Genomic DNA, 22,569 nt, shown 5'->3' on the forward strand with positions numbered 1-22,569 from the left:
GTGGGAGAGAAGTTTCGCACGAGGGCGCTACGCTTCCCCGCGCTCGTCTCGGGAGCGACGATGGTGTGGTTCCGGCGCTGGCCACGGGAGGCGCTGCGTGTCGTCGCCGAGCACATGTTGCGATCGTTCGACGTGGCGTGCAGTGCCGAGACGAAACAGAGCGTCGTAGGCGTCATGGCCGACATACAACTGAGCGTCGAGCAGAGCTGCACCGACTACTTTCAGAGGTACTGATGAACCAGGTGTCGTCTCTGGGATTCTTACACATCCTCACTGTAATATATTTGCCTCGTTTTCTCGCTACGCCACGCAGGCGGCACACCGTCACGTAGCATATCTACTCAGCTGCAACTTTCCCTGTTCTTCTGTGCTCTACAGGTTCCGGAGGCTCACGCACGTTACGCCTGCATCCTACCTGGCGTTCGTCGCCGGATACAAGACGATGTACGCCGCCAAGCATGAGGAGATCAAATCACAGGCTGGGAGACTAAGCGTGGGGCTGCACAAGCTAGGTGACGCGTCGGAGTGCGTGGCCCAGCTGAGCGTGGAACTAGTGGACAAGGAAGCGGAGCTGAAGCTGGCATCTGCCAACGCTGATAAGGCAAGCGAACCTGTAACAATATGCAAGTGATTCAGTATTGTGCTGCCACCTACTTTGTTATATAGTTGACGGTTGAGCACAAGCACGAGTTCGCTCTCTGTAACCCCGTGGTGTTGGGTTGTATATCATCTCCCTCGAGTAGAAAGCAGAATAAAGTTGTGTTGCAGTGTAATACAAGCCGTTCGTATGTAATACTTGAGCGACACAGAAGAGATACAGAACCCGTGGAGCATTGCCAACCAGTGTAACTGCCGGTTGTTAGTACATGTGTACATGCTGTATAGATGAATTCTGGTATTCTAATATTTCTGGATTCAAGTAGTTCGTGTCCGGTTAGGAATGTTGCACGATGACACTTATAGTTGCTTAAAAATGAACAGATTGGCATAGGACGAATGATCTTCACGAATGAATTTTCACAAACTGTGTAGCTGTTGTTTAGCTAAGTCAGTTAAGGCAGTGATGTAGAGAAGACATGCATCCATACATGGAGGAACGAATGTATATTCCCATTAGCTATAGCAAGAACTGCACAGTAATAGGAAGAATCTATGCGGCAGGTGTTGAAGGAGGTGGCGGTGACCGCTCAGGAAGCGGAGAAGGTCAAGTCACAGGTGCAGGTGGTGAAGGACAGAGCACAGGCTATCGTGGAGAGCATACAGAAAGACAAGCTCGTGGCAGAGGCCAAGCTGGCAGCAGCCAAACCTGCCCTGGAGGAGGCGGAGGCTGCCCTCAACACCATCAAACCTGCACACATAGCTACAGGTGTGTAGGTAGAGGCACGGATGTGCTACACGTAGCTCCTGCAATGTCATGCACGCATGTACGCATGTACGCATGCATGCACGCATGTACGCGCACACCCACGCATGCACGCACGCACGCACACGACACCACACGTATATAACTACTGCAATTTCACGCATGGCTACTGCCGACTGCAATGTTATGCATAAATACTGCAATGTCACGCATAGCCACTGCAATATCACGCACAGCTACTGGTATGTCTTACGTAGCTGCCTGCAAATCACATAGAGCTTCAAGTATAACACTGGTCCTTCCTAGTATAGAACTTGTAGCTACGCAGTATATGACACATTTGCTATTTTATGGTACATATTTGTGTTTTAAGTTTGTTTAATTTTGTTTTAATTAATTAATTTTATTAAATAATTTAATTAATTAATTTAATTAATTTAATTAATTGTTTTAATCAATTAAGTTTGTTTAAGTTTGTTTAAGTTTAATACAGATGTGTTGCACACGCATTTCCTGTTCGGTGTTGCAGTGCGTAAGCTGGCTAAGCCGCCACAGCTTATAATGCGGATTATGGACTGTGTACTGCTACTGTTCCAACGCAAACTGAATCCTGTCACTATTGACTCCAGCCTCAACTCCCTAAAGCCATCTTGGAGCGAGTCTCTAAAGGTAACACACATACCTGCTTAATATACTTAGCATACTACAGGAAACTCTCATAGGTTGAAACGTATGTGCACTCTCACAAATACACACATAGTAGATCTACGAGTCCATATTACCGCAACCTGTGAACAATGGTTCAATTACATTTTATATTTGACATTATTTCAGTTTTCCTTTAATATGAATATTAACTAATCTGACCTGGCTACAAACCGTGACTTGTACATATTAGGACCAATTGACTTGCAACTTCTGAGCAATCAACATATAAACGATCGAGATATCAAATATTGGAATCAAGAATTCTCAACCCAGAGAGTTCTTATATGCTCACACCCTCTACCTTTCCTCCCTCTACACTCTTATGCAAATAAGAATGGCCTATATATTCCCTTCTGATTTCTGTGTTACAGCTTATGTCGCAGTCTGGCTTCCTGCAAGCCCTTCAGAACTTCAGCAAGGATAGCATCAATGATGAGACTGTCGAACTGCTGCTGCCCTATCAGCTTGCTCCTGACTACAACATGGAGAATGCCCAGCGTGTGTGTGGAGACATCGCCGGTCTATGTTCGTGGACCTGTGCCATGGCCTTCTTCCACGCTATCAACAAGGAGGTGCTGCCACTGAAGGTAAACAGCTATTCGCAAAATCCGCACTATTAATCACATTTGTGTGAGGTTATTGTCCATGCTAAAGGAAATGTTAATTTTGCACGCTGCCTTAGTCACTGCCATTCACGGGAAGTGAATTGCTTGCTAATTAAATGCAGGTACATATGACCACTTTGTCTTGCTGATGATTGTAGCGTGCTTTCGGCGCAGATTAATTTTTACCCACTAACTGGTTACGTGAAGAGCTGATCCAACACGGTATTTGGCTGTGCAGGCAAACCTCGCCGAACAAGAGGTGAGGCTACAAACAGCCCTGCAGGATTTAGCAGAGGCGGAAAGCCGGCTGCAGGAGAAACAGAGCGAGTTAGATGCTGCCCAGGCCATGTACGAGTCAGCGGTCTGCAGGAAACAGGTGGGTTGTGTGTATAATATAGTTTACTCCTGCTGACCAGGTGTGGAAGGTGGATACAGAAACACTCATAGCATGGGAACTATATAACCTTCCGAACGTCGCTAAAGAAACAGAAGCTATTCGTATATAAGAAGGAAGATTGTATTATAAGATAATAAGACCATTCATAAATATTTCAAAAATGTTTAGCTACCTGTTCCATTATTTGTGCTACCCTTTATTACCCTGACTACTTTTATACCATTTATTTACTTTCACCATTTATCCCTATTTCTATCCATCACAATTGTTATGCAACTATGTTATCATATACATATATTGTAAAATATTGCACATGCTACATTACATTTTATTATTTGTATTATTATTGTTTATTCGTAATTAATTGTTATCATTATCGTGAATATTATCATTGTCCAAATAAATATATTTGATATAATTTTTATATTTGACAACAGACACTAGTGGATGATGCTAATACATGCAGAAGAAAAATGGCCACAGCATCTGCTCTGATCGAGGGATTGGTAGATGAACGACAGAGATGGACAGAACAGGAGAAGCTTTTTCTACAACAGATCGACAGGTATTTAACACTTGATGTCAGATTTTTGCACGTAATTAATGCATCATTATTGCATGTAATTTCCTATCAGTTTGGCCATTGTATATTTATTAGGGACTTTAGGTTGTTACTAGACTAGCTCAGGTTGATTGGCAATACCTGGCTTGAACCTCCTTGCCCTAAAGATTATGTTAACCCGTATTTTTGCATCGAGGATTCTTGTCCGTAGTGTGACCATTGATTATCTAGACAACGAAAGGTAGATTGAGCTTTCCCGGCTATACCCATAGCTCTTTCATCACGGCCTGCTTATATACGCCATTTCCGGACAATTACAGATTGGTTGGGGATTCACTGGTGGCCACGGCATTCCTGTGTTACTGCGGGCCATTCAACCAGAGTTTTCGCAGTCAGCTGCTGGGTTGTTGGCAGACAGAACTGGAGACACTGGACATCCCGTTCACACACGACCTGCAGGTCACCGCCATGTTGGTCAGCAGCAGCACAGTAAGTAACAAACACATAGCAACGTACAGCACCAGAGTTGTGGCTCGTCTCCCATATTTTTCGTTGCCCATTTTTTCCCCGGCAGCTGTTTGCGGGATTTTTTCTTGGTGCATCTTTTAAGAAAGATTTAATTACTTTGTTAGCTGAAAACACAAGATAATGAACACCGGTGAAGAGTTGCGTGCAAAACACCGGTGCGTGCAAAACTCCATATGCGATACATAGCCACAAGAGAAAAATATTCGAATAACAAACGTGTACTTAACATATTAAAACGTCATATAAACGTGTGTTGTATTGCAGGTTGCAGAGTGGAACACTCAAGGTCTGCCAAGTGATGAGCTGTCCATACAGAATGGCATCATCTCTACTAAGGCCTCTCGTTACCCCTTACTCATTGACCCACAGGGACAGGGCAAGGCCTGGCTAAAAAACAGAGAGGCACAGTCCAGCCTACAGGTGCTATACATGAAAATTGACTCTATTGTAAAAGAGAAGCAGAAGAGAGCTGTAAAGAGAGCGAGATACAAAGAAAATACGAATATGGGGGCAGAACGATGAATGGGGGAGAGGGACGGAGGCTGTGCCATTTCTGTGTTAACAATTGCCAAATAGGGCCTCTACAGCTTCCCATAGCTTAGGCCTTCACCATGTCTAAATCCGGCCCTGGCCTATCGGCAGGTCAGTCATCTGAATCACAAGTACTTCAGGCAGCACCTGGAGGATTGCCTGTCTCTCGGTAAACCACTTCTCATCGAAGATGTGGGAGAGGAGCTCGACCCAGTGTTGGACAATATTCTCGTCAAGAACTTTATCAAGTCTGGGTCTACGTACAAGGTGTGTAGGCTGTGTAGGTGTGTTCAATAGTCAGTGGCGTTCTTATGTGCAGAAGGAATGTGTACTACATACTGTTGTTGTTGTTGTTGTTGTTGTTGTTGTTGTTGTTGTTGTTGTTGCTGCTGCTGCTGTTGTTGTTGATGTCAGTGTTGTTCTTGTTGTTGTTCTTGCTCTTGTTACTGCTAAACAAGAGACTGAGAGGTTGCTGCATGGTGCCATGTTGATGTTGTTGACACAGGTAATTGTGTTGTTTCTGGTGTTGATAGCGTGGTATAGGTGATGGTTGGTGATAAGGAAGTAGGTGACATGTCTCTGTTACTGACATTCTAGGTAAAGGTAGTTGACAAGAAAGTTGACATCATGTTGTTTTTGACATTCTAGGTGAAGGTGGTTGGCAAAGTGGTTGACACCGTCTTGCTCCTGTTGACATTCTAGGTGAAGGTGGTTGGCAAAGTGGTTGACACCGTCTTGCTCCTGTTGACATTCTAGGTGAAGGTGGTTGGCAAAGTGGTTGACATTGTCTGGCTCCTGTTGACATTCTAGGTGAAGGTGGGTGACAAGGAGGTTGACGTCATGACTGGCTTCTCACTCTTCCTTACTACTAAGCTGGGCAACCCCGCCTTCTCACCTGAGGTGAGTGCCAAGACTGCTGTCGTCGACTTCACCGTGTCCACAGAGGGTCTAGGAAACCAACTGCTCAACCTGGTCATACTGACCGAGAAAAGTGTGAGTTGGAATTGATCGGATTTTTACGCAACAACGTTATAGTTATTTCTTCTTCTTCTTCTTCTTCTTTTTCTTCTTCTTCTTCTTCTTCTTCTTCTTCTTCTTCTTTATCTTCTTCTTCTTCTTCTTCTTCTTCTTCTTCTTCTTCTTCTCCTCCTGTTCTTTTTTCTTCTTCTTTTCTTTCTCTTCCTCTCCTATTGTGCCTCCTCATTGTTCTTCTTCTTCTTACTATTACGTAAGAATAGACCTATATTTATCATCAGCAACAGCAGAATTGCTGTTGTTATTTAAAGTAGTGGGAGGAAGGCATATAGATTTCTAAACTCTGTGATATGCTAATAAAAGTGCTTATTGACACAATGTCTTCACAATTATTTTGCTTTTATTTGGTACACTTTATAAATTACAAACAATAACGCAAGAGTAGTGCCAATATTTGCCTTGATGATGTTGTGATGATGATTTATGTTGAGTTTTGATGATGTGCAGGAGCTAGAAAGTGAGAGAGTTAAGCTGATTGAAGACGTGGCAGCCAACAAGCGCAAGATACAGGAACTTGAAGACAGTCTGCTGTTCAGACTCACTAATACAACGGCAAGTGAACGGTAGTAATAATAAGTGGCTAATATTATGAATATAGTATGATATTGTAGTATGATGACAAGATATAAAGTCATATATAAAATTATCATGTAAACTAATTTTAAATATAAGTTACATTAATTTCCTTATATGCATGTAGCTATTTCCATTTTCAATGACAGAATGCTTTAGATTGCGTCTATATTTAGCCTTAAGTACTGCAGTCTCTCAAATGGTAACTAGTTGGCCCAGGACAGCATTAAATGTGTCGATAAAAATGATGCCATTTTCATCTGGCTATGAAAATTTCAATCAGTTTACTTTAACATAGACTGCTGTATTTTTATTGAAATCCTCGCTGCTTCAGTCGCTCGCGTCTCTCCTCCGTGCTTGCAGGGCCACCTGGTGGACGACGAAGGCCTCGTCGACGTGCTCGCGACCACGAAGACGACCGCGCTCGCCGTGAAGCAGAAGCTGGCGACGGCGGCCGAGACGGAGGCGAAGATAACGGCCGCGCGCGAGGAGTACCGCCCCGTCGCGACGCGTGGCGCCCTCGTCTACTTCCTCATCGTCGACATGGCCGCCGTCAACGTCATGTACCAGGTGGCGCTGAGGGAGTTCCTCGGGCTGTTCGACGAGGCCATCGCGAGGTTGGTGGCGTCGGGGGTCGGCGACGCAATCGCGCGCGACGTAGCAAGCGGCGAGTGCTTGCGTGGGCGTATATCAAGGCCGAATTTAGGCACAAGTCTATGGATCGGATATAGTCTCGAGGTTTAGAGGCAAGGTTTACGATGGTGAGGTGCGGCAAGTGTCGAGAGGATTTCACAACACACATCCAGCCTCGCCTCGACAGCTGCGTTGTTGTATCACACAATCTATATCACAGATGTAGATATCGTATGACTTTCTCCTTGAGTGGGGGCACACGTTTTGTACGCCGTTGTACACAGTTGCGTAACTAAGCGGCGCGTTGTTGTGTGCAGGGCGGAGCCGACACGTGGCCGTCATCATGGCGTCGGTGACGTACGAACGTGGCAACAGGCGCATGCGTAAGCGGCGCATGGTTGTGTTGCAGGGCGGAGTCAACACGTGGCCGCCATCTTGGTATCAGTGACGTACCTCGTGGCAACAGGCGCGTGAGGAAACGGCGTATGACAGCGGCGCATTGTTGTGTTGCAGGGCGGAGCCGAGCGCGGTGACGAGTCGACGCGTGGCGGCCATCGTGGCGTCGGTGACGCGGCACGTGTTCCGCCGCGTCGTGCGCGGATTCTACGAGCGCCATCGGCTTCTCTTCACGCTGCTGCTCGCCCTCACCGTAGACCTGCGCGCGGGCAAGATCAGCCAGCAGGATCTACTCACCCTCATCAAGGGTAGGGCGTGTGTGTGTGTGTGATGTTGCTATGACGCTGTTGCTGTGACACTGTTGCTATGCTGTTGCTGTGCTGTTGCTATGGCGCTGTTGCTGTGTCTGTGACTATGTTGTTCCACATACGTGGTTTCATGTATCCTCGTCAACGTTGCGTAAGTATCCGTCCCTCTCCCACATAAAAGGCATTGTTGAGAAGGAAATTGATGTGCTACACCTCGTTTATTTACCTTGGTTCCTCTCCGGCATGCGTCTTAAATCTTTTATTAAACTCGAGGCAACACTTGCTTTGCCCTGAACAATGTAGCCCTGCTTCACAGCTTCTTCACATGAGTGAGCCATGACGAGTCATCGTAAGCTTTTTATTCCAAATGCGCCGATCAGAATCTCATCTGACCAGATCGTCTGTGTTTACAGTAATCTTTGTAATTATTCCAACCACGTGAGAAAGCTCCTCCCACCCGCCGCCGTTCTAGCCTTACACCCGTAGAGCAGCCGGGCTTTCCGTATACCTGTTGGCGTCTGATCCTTGCTGAGTAGAAGTGATGACATCATCAAGCCTTGCTGAGTAGAAGTGATGACGTCATCTGCGCTGCCTCAAATGTTCAACGCGCTGCCTCAATGTCTGCACGTGCTGCTTGCGATGTCTCACGCGCGTCCTTCAATGTCTCACACGCTGCGCTCTAAGTCCCACGCGGCTGCCTCAAGTCTCCATCGCTGCCTCAATGGTCTCAAACGTGCTGCCTCAATGTCTCACGCTGCTGGCCTTCAATGTCTCACACGCTCGCGCTCAATGTCCCACGGTACTGCCTCAATGTCTCCCAATCTGCCTCAATTGTCTCACCGCTGCCTCAGATGTCTCAACACGCTGCCTCATGTCTCACGCGCTGCCTCAACTGTCTCACGCGCTGCTCCAATGTCTCACGCGCTGCCTCAATGTCTTCACACGCTGCCTCAAATGTCTGCACGTGCGCCCAATGTGCTCACGCAGCTGCCCTGACAATGTCTTCACAACACCGCTGCCTGTCAATGTCCTCACGTACTGCCTCAATGTCTCACATGCTGGCCTTCATTGACGTCTCACGCGGCTGCCTCAATGTCTCCCACTACCTGCCTCAATGTCTGCACGTGCTGCTTCATGTCTCCCACTCCGCTGCCTCATGTTCTCACAACCTGCCTCAATGTCCGACGTGCTGCCTATCAATGTCTACGCCACTGGCTCAATGTCTCACGCGTAGGTGTGTCGTGGACGACGGCCTGCGCTACATGATCAGCGAGGTCATACTTACGCGCGGCCGCTGTCAGCCGACGACCGCGACAAGCGTCTGCTCTCCGCCTTCGCCGCCGCCTGGTTCCGCGACGCCATCTTCTCGCCCGAGTTCCGTTTCCACGGCGACTACGGCGTCCCGCGCCTCGCCACCGTGGCGCAGTATGCAGACTACATCGGCGGACTGCCGTCAGCCGATTCTCCCGAGGTGTTCGGACTGCATGCCAACGCTGACGTCACGTACGTACCTCGAGCTAACGTAACACAGAATTCACGTAGTATGTATGTACAGCTGTATGTAGTCAGGGTGGAAGTGGAACGTAATGTGTATCGTTGAGCTCACATGGAGAGCGGGAGACGTGGGAGGCGTGTCACCTTAGGTACTGCTGCGCTATACACAGACAACAACCCGTTTTCTTACCTAGGTATCAGAGCAGTGTGGCGAAGCACGCGACGGGCCGCAACACTGACAACGAATAACTGAGCATTCAGCCGAACAGATGTGGAGCCGGACAGCAGTCGGCGAGACGCGGAGTCGTCGTCCTACAGAATCGCTCAGGACATGTTCGACAAGGCCTGCCTGCCAGATTACGTCTCGCATGAGGTTACTCTCTATACCCTGCCTATATACCCCTCTTATCTCTACACTGCTATACCAGTGCTTCCTTAAACTGGTGAATGGTTCACCTAAGAGTGAATGAAATTATTTTAGGGTGAATGAAACTTACTAAAAACAAGGAAGTTTAGTCGCGAGTGAATGAAACTGTGATAAAGACTCGAGGGTGAATGACACTGAAATAAAAGCAACGCTGCTCTATACCCTCAGATCTGTGCCATCTCCACATATCCCTCAACATTCCTCTCCAAATCATCTTGATAATCTACTTTCAATTGTTAACTTTTCAGGATAAAACCCGTTTTCGAGTCTGCTCGCTGATAACTTTAGACTCATTAAATAGGCCGCGTAACGTTTCCCTCCAAACGAAGAAAGTTTTTCGCGCTCCATTCGTGAACACCACGAACATGGCCGACGGTAACCGGCGCCGATTCGCATGCCTGTCTCGCTCGCTCGCCAGGTGGAAGGCGAGGATTCGCAAGCCAGGGGGCACTGTCGTCCCTGACGTCTTCCTGCGGCAGGAAAGATAGAGCGCATGCAGCACGTGGCTCGCCGTGGTGCGCGCGACCCTCGCCGACCTTCGCCTCGCCATCGGATGGCAGCATCGTGATGACCCGAACGCCGCTCGCCGACACCCTCACCTGCCTCTACGACTCCATCGTTCCGCCCGATGGGGCCCAAGGTGAGTCCGGCGCGTGCTGGTGACACTGTTGCTGTGCTGTTACTGTGGCTGTCTCACGCACTGCCTCAATGTCTCACGCGCTGCCTCAATGGCTTACGCGCTGCCTCAATGGCTTACGTGCTGTCTCAATGTCTCACACGCTGCCTCAATGTCTCACGCGCTGCCTCAATGTCTTACGTGCTGTCTCAATGTCTCACACGCTGCCTCAATGTCTCACGTGCTGCCTCAATGTCTCACGTGCTGTCTCTATGTCTCACGTGCTGCCTCAATGTCTCACGTGCTGCCTCAATGTCTCACGTGCTGACTCATCGTGAGGCAGGCGACTGAGCATAGCCGTGGGTCGTAGCTCTGCTGGCCGGTCTCTATGTAACGAGTTACTGTCTGCTTGATAACGCCCTCTATCGTCTCCCGTCGCAAACAACTGCTCGGCTGCATCCTGTAGGATGGCTCGTATCTGTTGTGGGAGATAGTTACACGAGCTTCTAGAGAGATTAGAGGGAACATTGGGGAACTTTGACGGATAGATGGGGAAATTCCTGATGTGTGGAAATATCTATAGTATAACCTTGATTGAAGGACTGGATTATTAAAGAATTGCATTACACCTTTAATTTAGTTTGATAAAGAGCTAGTATAGCAATCAGATGTAGAAACTAATAAACTATAACTAGAGAGATATGAAGAACATGGGTAACATTTATAGATACATAGCACTGCTACATTTTCAAGATGATTGTGAGAGTCAGGGTAGCCGTAGGGTATTAGTTGGTAACTTGGATAGTTAGTTTTTCGCCTTGAGATTTGGTTGGGATAATAGAACTGACATTCAAGCGCATCACCTGCAACAAATACCAAATTCAAGCATCGTTTAGCTTAGCATAATACGACTGTTACTTATCCATCACTAATTTAAAGACATTGGTCGTGTATAGCTCACGTTTTTGGTTCTGCTGCACTGGTGTCTGGTTCCCATCTGTGTGTGACCTCCATGAACCCAACCTTCCCTCTCGTAGCAAGTTTCTGATTGATGATAGAAGTTGCAGCTTCTCTTTTCAGCTGCCTCAATCTCGAAGACATCTTTCCTGGCACATTCCCTATGGATGCTTCCTTATCATCATCATTATCATCGTCGTCATCATCGTCGTCACCACCATCATCATCATCTTCTCCTTCCCATTTTTCCGCTATGGCTTTCTTTTTCAGCTTCTGCAAGATGGAAGCAATCTTTCCAGGTGCTTCTCCTATGCGTACATCCTTCTCCTCGTTATCCACCTCTTCGCCGCTTTCTTCCTTATCCTCTGTTTTGCGTTTCTCCTCATCAGTGGCAGGATTTGGTGCATCAATCGTGCTGACCTCCATTATGACAACCAGTGCAGTCGCTAGTATCCTTGCTGCTCTATGCAGTTGCTTTAAAATATGTTTGTCGTATATATTTCTACTCTTTATATCAGATCTCTCACTCTGCCATTAGTGTATTCTTCAGCAAACGTCTTTGTTGCGTTGCTTTCTTTCACACGGGATGTATGGCTACCTCAATCATCCATATCTATGCTATGAACTTACTTTTACCGAGTTTAATCCTGAGCTGTTGCGCAGCACTGATCGTGATCTTCTGCCGTGATCTATTTACTGTCTCAGACAACGCGTGTATCTTTCAGTGTTTCGCCCTGTTTTCATTCCGTGTGAGGTCTCGGTCAACGGTGGTCTGTAGCACTAGGTGGTGAAATCAGGTAATCTGCAGTTAGCACTCGTATATATATGCCGCCATCGCACGGTTTGCTGGGTGACTTGCAAGAGTATCTGTTCGCCCAACGCCTCTGTAACGTGGGCACTGCAACCAGGAATAAGCAGACAGAGTGCTAGACAGGAATATGCAGATAGAGAGCTAGACAGGAATAAGCAGACAGAGTGCTAGACAGGAATAAGCAGACAGAGTGCTAGACAGGAATATGCAGATAGAGAGCTGGTTGCTGGTCACGTGTTTTCTGTCGGTGGCACCCTCATTACCTAATATATCACGTGTATTCATATAGTGCCTCAGTAACTATAGTGGTGAATTATTTAGGGCTGCCTGGCCAGGGAGAAAGAGCTGCCGAGCTATAAATACTTCAGAACCCGAATAATTAATGGCAGTGATTTAATTAAACATTACTATGTTCATTAATGTTGACACCGCTGCAGAGGGCAGCTGTGCAGATTTCAGTATCTATATGTGGAACAAAACTTTAAATTTTAAATAAATAGTAATGTTGTAAACCCATAATTGCACGAAAACAGGTGCAGTAGGAATAAGAGTAGCCACCTATCCTATCCAAAATGGATTTTCCCATTTGGGTACAAAGGTTTTTATCACATTATGGATAAAACATTATTCCTCATGGTCTTAACAAGAATGAGAAAATTTATATTTCTAGTTTTCCCTTCCGAGTTGCCCTAAAGTACGGAAAAGGTAAATTAGGTATACCGTTACGATTTTCATAATAATCAATAATGTTCTCTACTTGAATTTATCAATTAGGTGGTGCTGCATTGGACATAAAGGCAGTGGAGCCAAAGCCATTCAAATGGATTTTGGACATGACTTGGTTAAACCTGATTCAGCTAAGCTCACTCAAGCCCTTCTCACAGATTCTTGCTCACGTAAGAACAACTGTGCATTCTTCATTGCTTCCCTATTTTCATTATTTCACGTTTTCCATAATAATTACTTGTATAAAAATGGCACTCGTATAAGAATAGCTGTGCTAACTGCACCCTTTACTGCAGGTCGTAACTCATGTAAAACAACGCGGCATGTCTGTATCCTTTCTTGTAATCTAAGCAAATCTGATCGCGTGTATTACGTCTGCGTTGCCATGACTACAGGTGAGTAGCAGTGAGCGTCAGTGGAAGCAGTGGTTCGACAGCAGCAGCCCTGAGACGGCCGTGATACCTGACGGCTACCACAACTCGCTCGACACGCTGCACCGGCTGATGCTGGTGCGCGCGTGGTGTCCGGACCGCACCGTCGCGCAGGCTCGCAACTACATCACCGGTGCGTTACGTATACGTATAGGTGGTGTTACGTTATGTACATAGAGGCTGAATACAGAGCTTGACCAGCTAGTGCCAGGTGGCTGTAACTCAAGAGAGAGAAAGAGAGAGCGAGAGAGAGAGAGAGAGAGAGAGAGAGAGAGAGAGAGAGAGGGAGAGAGAGAGAGAGCACGTGGCATGGTATATATACCAGAACAGAATGACCACAGCTCCATCTATTACATTAAGTGCTGTCCCCACCTATTGGTTGAAATAGTAAATGTATGTTATCACGTAACATGGGACCATCTGTCGCGTGTGCTGTCGCCAACGCCTTTGCGGCGAGGTGTTGATGTTATCACAGGTTCACATGTGAATGTGTTCGTGCGTGGTTGCGGGCCGTTACAGAAACTGCATGAGGCCCAATGCCATTCTTTAGATCGCAATACGTATAGTTTCCATCATCTTATTACTAAACACATTATTACCAATTACAAGGAGGGTGGATCCCTGTTTGCACTTTTCCCCTGACATGTTGCGCCACCTACTGGTGGGGTAAGTCCATAAGTTTTTCAGAGTGGTGCAATCTAGGAATCACGTCCTCAAGATACTGATATAGTGCATCTCGAAATATCAATTAATATGGTGCGCAACATACTCTGATCATCTAGATGATTAACTCTGCATTGATTTCTAGCAAAGGGCACCCTTGTAATATTGCCATAGAAAAGGATTAAGCTGAAGAAAAACTCCTGTGCAATCTTTTTCAGTTTCACCTCTCACCATGTTCAGTTATTCAACATTTCTATGATATATTGTTACCAGGGCTGATAACATAATTTTCGTCGTTTCAAGGAATCCGGTCCATAATGTTGATAATATCTGGCATGCATAGTACTGTTATGAGATTCGTGTGTTGTTTAGAGTCGCTGGGCGAGGAGTACATAGATAGCACTATACTGGATCTGGAACAGGTGTTGGCAGAGTCGTCTGTCCATACGCCACTACTCTGTCTGCTGAGCATGGGTGCTGACCCAAGCGGCATCATAGAAGCTCTCGCAAAGTCTCACAAACTAGGCGAGTATACGAACCTGCACGCACTATACTGTGATCTCACTGGACGATTCTAGACCACTTAGTTCTGTTGATTAGCTACAATAGCCGCAAGTGACCGTAGCATACTAAATGACGGACACCAAATGGACTCGTCTTGATACTCTGTACTTTAGGATATGCAACAGTCTATTTTACCGATGGATCATGTACATGACATACGGTGTAGGATTTAAGTTATTAACCGTTTGGCGATAAATTACATGATTGTTGTACGTGTAGAGTGTCGCGCTGTATCCATGGGGCAAGGCCAGGAGGTACACGCCAGACGCCTGATGGCTATATCCATGCAGAGTGGCGGATGGGTGCTGCTACAGAACTGCCACCTTGGGTTGAACTTCTGTGACGAGGTCATGGATATTATGCTGGCGTCACGTGAGGTGGACCCAACGTTTAGGCTGTGGATCACAACAGAAGTTCATCCTCAATTCCCTATTGGGCTGTTGCAGGTTAGCACTCCATGTATACAGACTCCTAACAAACTAGGTGTGAGTCCTTTTCCATGCTAGGTTTGAATATTCAGTAGTTGCCAATGTGCAAATTTAAACGGTGGTAAATAATATCATCAGTGTCGGCTTTTAATTTCTGTGTTTTCAATCAGATGTCAATTAAGTTCACAAACGAGCCGCCCATGGGAGTCAAAGCAGGTCTGAAACGCACCTATGCCGGTATGTAGTCAAAGACGATATTGCATTTATGCTGCACATATTTCTAACGATATAGCAGAAATAGTAATGTAATAATATTAATGTCAACTCGTTATTTGAATGCTTATAAGAAGGAATGGCAAACACCTGTTAAACACCTTTCATAGCATGTGCTATGTATTTGCAAATGTGAAATATGTATATATCAGGGGCGTAGCCAGCCTTTCCAAGAGGGGGGATTCCTTCCAAGAGGGGGGATTCCAAACCTACTATATACTAATATAACTTCGTTAAAATTTTCGTTTCATGCTTTTATATACATACTGTATCAGATATGTGCTATTTTTATACAAACCAGGGGGGATGACTGGAATCGCCCCTGGCTACGCCCCTGTATATAGCACACGTATTTTCACATGCATGCTTGGACGTGCACTTGCGTCAGTCATCTGCAGCTAGCTGTGAACGCGTGCGAGCGGTGTCTGTGTATCTGTGTGTTTGTGTGTCTGTGTGTCTATGGCGGCTGTAGCACCGGCAACTGCAACCTGTAGCTCTACTGCCGTCTCTTTCTCGCGTCATACGTGTCAACGTAAAATGTGTTTTTTAGCTCATCTGACATAGCACACCTATTCACTCATCTGCAGCCAGCAGTGAACACGTGCATGCGGTGTCTGTGTGTGTGTGTGTGTGTGTTGGTTGTTGTGTGTCATTGCGTTGCGTGTGTGCGTGCGTGCATGTGTAACCTGCAGCTCTACTCATGTCTCTTTCTTCTCGTCAGCAGGGCTGACACAGGACAAGCTGGACGTGCACGCCGTGCCGCAGTGGCGCCCCCTGCTGTACGCCGTCGCGTTCCTGCACAGCGCGCTGCAGGGAGCGACGGAAATTTCGGCGCTCTCGGCTGGAACGTTCCGTACGAGTTTCAACGTGGCCGACTACGGCGCCACAGTGCAGTGTGTGCAGGGACCACCTCGACGACGTCGACGCCAAGAAGGTACGCTCCGGCGGGGGAGGTGGGGGGGGGGCTGACAGACGGCAGGAAGTGTGTTATAATGTAGAGATCGTGTTAGACGTCGCCCCTCCAGTCGTCTCACGTTACTTACCATCAAGTCTCAGCGTGCCGTCCCTCAACTGTCTTCACGCTTGGCTGCCTCAATGGCCTTACGCGCTGCCTCAACATGGCCTTCACGTGCGCTGCCTCAAGTGTCTCACAGTGCCTTGCCTCAATGTCTCACCGTGCTGCCTTCAATGGTCTCACGTTTCATGCCTCAATGTTCTCACACGCTGCGCTCAATTTCTCACGTGCTGCCTCAATGTCTAAAAACCCACGCGGCGTGCCTCAAGTGTCTCACCCCCGCTGGCCTCAATGTCTCACACCACTGCCGTCAATTGTCTCATCGCGCTGCCTCAATGTTTCACGCGGCTGCCTCAATGTCGCAACGTGCTTGCTTCAATGTCTCACGCGCTGCCTCAATGTCTTCAACACGCTGCCCTCAATGTCTCACGCGCGCCTCAATGTCTCATTGCGCTGCCTCAATGTCGTCACCGTGCTGCCTCACTCGTCTCACGCGCTGGCCTTCAATGTCTTCACACGCTGCCTCAATGTCTCACGTACTGCTCATGTCTCACATGGCTGCCTCATTGTTTTTTTTTTTTTTTTTTCTTTGTTTCTTTTTTTTTGTTTTTTTTTCTCTCCACGCGCTGCCTCAATGTCTCACCAACGCATGCCTTCAATGTCTCACGCCGCTTGCCTCGAATGTCTCACGCGGCTGCCTTCAATGTCTCACGCGCTTGCCTCAATGCTCTGTTCACACGCTGGCCTCAATGTCTCACGTAGCTGCCTCAAGTCGTCTCACGCATGCTCAATGTCTCACACGCCTGCCTCAATGTCTCACGTACTGCCTCAATGTCTCACATTGCTGCCTCATTGTCTCACGCGCTGCCTCAATGTCTCACACGCTGCCTCAAGGTCATCACGTGCGTTGCGTTCAATGTTCTCACGCGCTGCCTCACATGTTCTCACCACGCTGCCTCAATGTCTCACGTGACGCCTCAATGTCTCAACGCCTGCTCAATGTCTCACGCGCTATGGGTGTGTCTGGACGACGCTGCGCTACCATGATCAGCGAGGTTCACTACGGCGGCCGCGGGTCCACCGACGACCGCCGACAAGCGTCTGCTCTCCGCCTTTCGCCGCCGCCTGGTTTCCGCCGACGCCATTCTGTTCTCGCCCCGGAGTTCCGTTTCCACGGCCGACGTACGGCGTCCCGCGCCTCGCCACCGTGGCGCAGTATGCAGGACTAATCGCTCGTCTGCCCGGTATCAGCGATTTCTCCGAGGTGTTCGGACTCATGCCAACGCTAAGACGTCACGTACGTACTCGAGCTAAACGCTAAACACAGAATTCACGTAGTATGTATGTCAGCTGTATTGTAGTCAGGGTGGAGTGGAACGTAATGGTGCATCTTGAGCACATGGAGACGGGGAGATTGGCAGCGTTCGTCACTTAGGTACCTCGCGCATAACACAGACAAACAACCCGTTTCTTTACCAGGTATCAGAGCAGTGTGGCGAAGCAAACACTGGACACAATACTGAGCATTCAGCCGAAAGATGTGAGCGACAGCAGCGGCGAGACGCGGGAGTCGGTCGTCTACAGAATCGCTCAGGACATGTTCGACAAGCTGCCTCCAGATTACGTCTCGCATGAGGTACTCTCTATACCCTGCCCTATATATCCTCTATCTCTACACTCTATACCAGTGCTTCTTAAACTGGTGAATGGTTCACCTAAGAGTGAATGAAATTATTTTAGGGTGAATGAAACTTACTAAAAACAAGGAAGTTTAGTCGCGAGTGAATGAAACTGTGATAAAGACTCGAGGGTGAATGACACTGAAATAAAAGCAAGCTGCTCTATACCCTCATCTGCCATCTCCACATGTCCCTCTCCAAACATCTGATAATCTACTTTCATGTGTTAACTTTTCAGGATAAAACCCGTTTTCGAGGTCTCTCGGGCACTATAACTTTAGAGTCATTAAATAAGCGCGTAACGTTTCTTCCAAACGAAGAAAGTTTTCGCGCTATTCGTGCACAACACGAGACATGGCCGACGGTAACAGGCGGCCGATCCGCATGCTGTCTCGCTCGCTCGCAGGTGAAGGCGAGGATTCGCAGCCAGGGGGCACTGTCGTCCCTGAACGTCTTCCTGCGGCAGGAGATAGAGCGCATGCAGCACGTGCTGGCCGTGGTGCGCGCGACCCTCGCCGACCTTCGCCTCGCCATCGATGGCAGCATCGTGATGACCGACGCCCTCGCCGACACCCTCACCTGCCTCTACGACTCCATCGTTCCGCACGGATGGGCCAAGGTGAGTCGGCGCTGTTGCTGTGACACTGTTGCTGTGCTGTTACTGTGCTGTTGCTATGACGCTGTTGCTGTGACACTGTTGCTATGCTGTTGCTGTGCTGTTGCTATGACGCTGTTGCTGTGACACTGTTGTCCACATACTGGTTTCATGTATCCTCCGTCCCCAACGTTGCGTAACGTATCCGTCCCTGCTCCAACATAAACGGCATTGTTGAGAAGGAATCTTGATGTGCCTACAACCTCGTTTATTTACCTTGGTCCCTCTCCGGCATGCGTCCTTAAATCTGTTTATTAACCGCGACAACACACTTGCTTCTGCCCTGAACAATGTAGCCCTGCTTCACAGGGCTTCTTCACCATGTAGTGAGCATGACGAGTCAGTCGTAAGCTTTTTATTCAAAATGCGCCGATCAGAATCTCATCTGACCAGATCGTCTGTGTTTACGAGTAATCTTTGTAATTATTCCAACCACAGAGAAGAATAGCTCCTCTCACCCGCCGGGCCCGCTTCTAGCCATTACACCCGGTAGAGCAGCGGGCTCTTCCGTATACCCTGTGTGGCGTCTGATCCTTGCGCATAGAATGATGACATACAGTGCCTGATAGATGATGACGTCATCAAGCCTTGCTGAGTAGAAGTGATGACGTCGTCGATCCTTGCTGAGTAGAAGTGATGACGTCATCGATCCTTGCTGAGTAGAAGTGAAGACGTCATCGATCCTTGCTGAGTATAAGTCATGACATCATCGCTTTGCGTGTGGCAGGTGTCATGGCAGTCGAGCACTCTGGGCTTCTGGTTCACCGAGCTACTGGAGAGAGATGCGCAGTTCAGAAGCTGGTGCTATGTCGGCAGACCCTCCTGCTTCTGGATGACTGGCTTCTTCAACCCCCAGGGCTTCCTCACTGCGATGAGACAGGTACGTAGCTGATCAGAGGTGTGCAGCTGTGTCAACAGGAGTATCAACAGGTGTATAAAGTAGGGTATTATCCACGCCTGTGTAAGTTGCAGATGCACAGTGTGCACCGGATACACTCGAGTCTCTGGTCGATTTGATCAACTTTGTCTCTCTCCGTCTTCAATATAGTAGTCCCTTGAACTTTGAAGACTAATCTTCATGAGGTTGCGCGGTTAGTAAAGCTACGGACGGGTGTAGCATTGATTACGCGTGAGTGATGGACGTGGTACATGTATGGTATGTGTGGTACGTGTACATGGTATGTTTCGTGATAGTGATGGCTCATTGAGCAGGTTCGTTAGCATCACGTCTAGCAGGTAGATGCACTAGCACTGATTCACATACGAGATGACCCTGCCCCCACGTTATCCTCTCGGGTAGTAGGGCATCGAATATTATTTTTCTCCTCTGATGCGTGATAGCCTTCTTGACATAGTGATGCACTTGCTGCAAAACTATGTTCTACTTGAATTAGTTCTATATTCACTTGAATTGGCTTCTTGCCATTACCCAGAAAAAAGGATGAAGGTAGTCGTGACTATTCCGGTCAAGTATGCAGCTTCAATATCAGCGCTCACAGATGTCAACACCATCCTCTGTAGTATGCTCGACGATGACACCGACGTAGTAGTAGTAGTAGTAACAGTAGTTACACATATTTGTACGTGCGGGAGTTCTTGCAGCTAACCTCTCGCTTTCACTTCCTCGTCTCGCCGTGCGCAGGAGGTGACGCGAGCGCACAAGGGCTGGTCTTTGGACACGGTCGCGCTACAGAGCACCGTCACGCGTCACGCGCTCGAAGACGTCGCCGCCGCGCCGGAGGAAGGCGTCTACGTGCACGGCCTGTTCCTAGAGGGCGCCGGGTGGGATCGGCGCGGCTGCAAGCTCGCCGAGTCGCGGCCGAAGGTGCTCTACGAGCCGCTGCCCGTCATGCATCTGTACGCGGCGGCGAGCGGCGGCGCGGCGGCGGCGACGATGACGAGGTTCTACGAATGCCCCATCTACAAGAAGCCGACGCGCACGGATGCAACGTACGTGGCGAGCGTGAAGCTGAGGACGACTCAGCCTCCGGACCACTGGGTGCTGAGAGGAACCGCGCTTCTGTGTGACATCACGTAAATAGCGACGAGGGGCAGTCCTGTTATGTGACGTCACAAAATTAGGGGATGAGGAACGGTCGTGGGTTCTCGCCATCCTGTTGTGTGATGTCACAAAATTAGGGGATGAGGAACGGTCGTGGGTTCTCGCCGTCCTGTTGTGTGACGTCACAAAATTAGGAGATGAGGAACAGTCGGGGTTCTCGCCGTCCTGTTATGTGACGTCACAAAATTAGGGGATGAGGAACAGTCGTGGGTTCTCGCCGTCCTGTTATGTGACGTCACAAAATTAGGGGATGAGGAACAGTCGGGGTTCTCGCCGTCCTGTTATGACATCACAAAATTATAATTAGCAGATGAGGAGTCAGCATCATCACCTTCCTGTTATGTGACGTCACAAAATTAGAGGATGAGGAAGTCAGAATCCTCATTATCCTGTTATGTGACATTACAAAATTAAGGATGAGGAGCATTCAGCCTTCAGACCACCTAGCTACTATAGGCACAACATCATATTGAATGTGGATGAAGATAGACTTATTACAATAACTCATGTACTAATGAAAATATGATTATTTATACATATTATTTTACCAAAATCATGTTACTGTTATACATACATTCATATTAAGGGAAACTCATATCGTAGTATTATAGAACTCATCTGTACTTTTATATCACATGTGAACTTATTTTTATACCTTTTATACATTCATATTCAAGTAATAATGTTTTGTATCTTAATCATTGTGTATCTTTCATATAGTCTTTCCATTGTAATAGTAATTGTATCTATATTTTTGTTATTTTAATCTATATATAGTTGTTACACTTGTACAACTGCATACTTGTTCGATGCAGTCCATTATAGCCATACAAAATATACAAACGGCAACAGTAAACTTACACATACTCTTTATTATAGCACTTTGTCAATAAAACACATTTATTTACATTTTACAAGATGTGTCATTTTGTATGAAAGAAATTGTTTAATTGATATTTTTCTATTCTATTGAGGATAAATTTCTACAAACATTATGCCAGATTGAGGCTCTGTTTGGAATTATTGATGGTTTTGCTTCACTAATTCAATACGCTTTCACATCTAGACACGTTTCTTTCTACATTAACATGGGTTTGTCCTTACTATAATCTCTTCCTCATAGGGATATTCAACCTTTTCTAGCCTTGGATTTTAATGCTTTACCATAATTTTCTCCCTTTTCTCCTAATTTCGCTCCAATGGTGCCCTGTTTTCGCCTATTATCAGCTTCAACTATATTTCTGTAACCTTCTTTCCCTCGTTCCATTGCTCTCAAGTGTTGCAGTGCTTGTGTCTGCAAGGTAACAAGTAAGGGAATATTAGGTAGTCACATGTGATAAACTAATGTTAATTAAAAATCTTTAATAGTGGCAAAAATAATAACTGTACATGAATGCGTGTAGACCTATTCGTGGGCTCTGAGCAACTTCTAAAACAGTTAACTTTCTTACTGGAGCTGTGGAACCTACACCTAATGCTGCAGCATTACTGGCGCTGAAGGGGTCATTGTCGTATAGGGTAGTATATATATGTATACATAAATGTAATATAATGCTAGTCTAGGGAGTCGCCTACGCCTACTCCCTAACCCTAACCATATCAGATAGTTACCTCGGGTACATATATGTAGTACCCTATACGACAACGACCCTTTCAACATTACTGGCATGCCTCAACCTTATTTAAAACTTTTAGTAATATTATTAACCACCTTGCTTGAGTGTTCAATTACTAAAATATGCGCTCATTTAAATGTGAACTACCGTATATACCATTAATATCTTGTGTACAAAAACTTGGTAATAACACTGGTGACACTCTGTGTTTGCAACAGTTTGCTGATTATCATTGAGTTGGTTTTAAACAAAGTTTTCTCAATAAACGCACGAGGAAATCGAGACAAAATGTGAAAAATGATGATATAAGTAATCACCGGTCACTCACATATATCAGATGTCCATATTCAGTCTGGATAAGTATAAAGAGTGAGTGTGTGTGTGTGGATAATATATCACGGAAAACTCAATACTTACTGCAAGTACTTTTCGTTCTTCCTTCCTTTGTTTCATCCCACTAGTTGGAGGAGCAGGTCTGCCATCTGTACAAAACAACTTTTTCGTAAGTTACCG

The 22,569-nt window shown here is 47.0% G+C and overlaps 2 protein-coding genes across 2 annotated transcripts in view; one reads left to right on the forward strand and one right to left on the reverse strand.

The window, feature by feature from the left end:
- Nucleotides 1–21,354, forward strand: LOC106818608 (dynein heavy chain 5, axonemal-like; the record flags this gene model as incomplete). The annotated part of the gene is given in 28 exon segments (XM_014823301.1): nucleotides 1–227; nucleotides 379–601; nucleotides 1,162–1,366; nucleotides 1,893–2,032; nucleotides 2,443–2,658; nucleotides 2,915–3,052; nucleotides 3,511–3,638; nucleotides 3,956–4,124; nucleotides 4,428–4,583; nucleotides 4,806–4,961; nucleotides 5,505–5,687; nucleotides 6,177–6,281; nucleotides 6,666–6,919; nucleotides 7,449–7,639; nucleotides 12,719–12,840; nucleotides 13,066–13,234; nucleotides 14,137–14,289; nucleotides 14,548–14,774; nucleotides 14,927–14,993; nucleotides 15,754–15,854; nucleotides 15,857–15,889; nucleotides 15,891–15,932; nucleotides 15,934–15,963; nucleotides 17,096–17,259; nucleotides 17,524–17,680; nucleotides 18,130–18,342; nucleotides 19,106–19,258; nucleotides 20,021–21,354. Coding segments are annotated over 28 exon segments (4,518 nt in total), but the record flags the coding sequence as incomplete, so codon positions are not given.
- Nucleotides 21,293–22,569, reverse strand: part of LOC106818609 (39S ribosomal protein L52, mitochondrial-like) — an 11,664-nt gene continuing 10,387 nt past the window's right edge. The window contains exons 4-5 of the mRNA XM_014823303.1: nucleotides 22,474–22,538; nucleotides 21,293–21,734 (exon numbers count right to left, since the gene is read on the reverse strand). Coding sequence (XP_014678789.1) covers nucleotides 21,570–21,734; nucleotides 22,474–22,538 — 230 coding nt within the window. The 3' untranslated portion in view covers nucleotides 21,293–21,569. The remainder of the gene's footprint in view (nucleotides 21,735–22,473; nucleotides 22,539–22,569) is intronic.

The sequence above is a fragment of the Priapulus caudatus genome, unplaced genomic scaffold, assembly GCF_000485595.1.
Source record: "Priapulus caudatus unplaced genomic scaffold, Priapulus_caudatus-5.0.1 Scaffold2373, whole genome shotgun sequence".
Taxonomy (NCBI): Eukaryota; Metazoa; Priapulida; class Priapulimorpha; order Priapulimorphida; family Priapulidae; genus Priapulus; species Priapulus caudatus.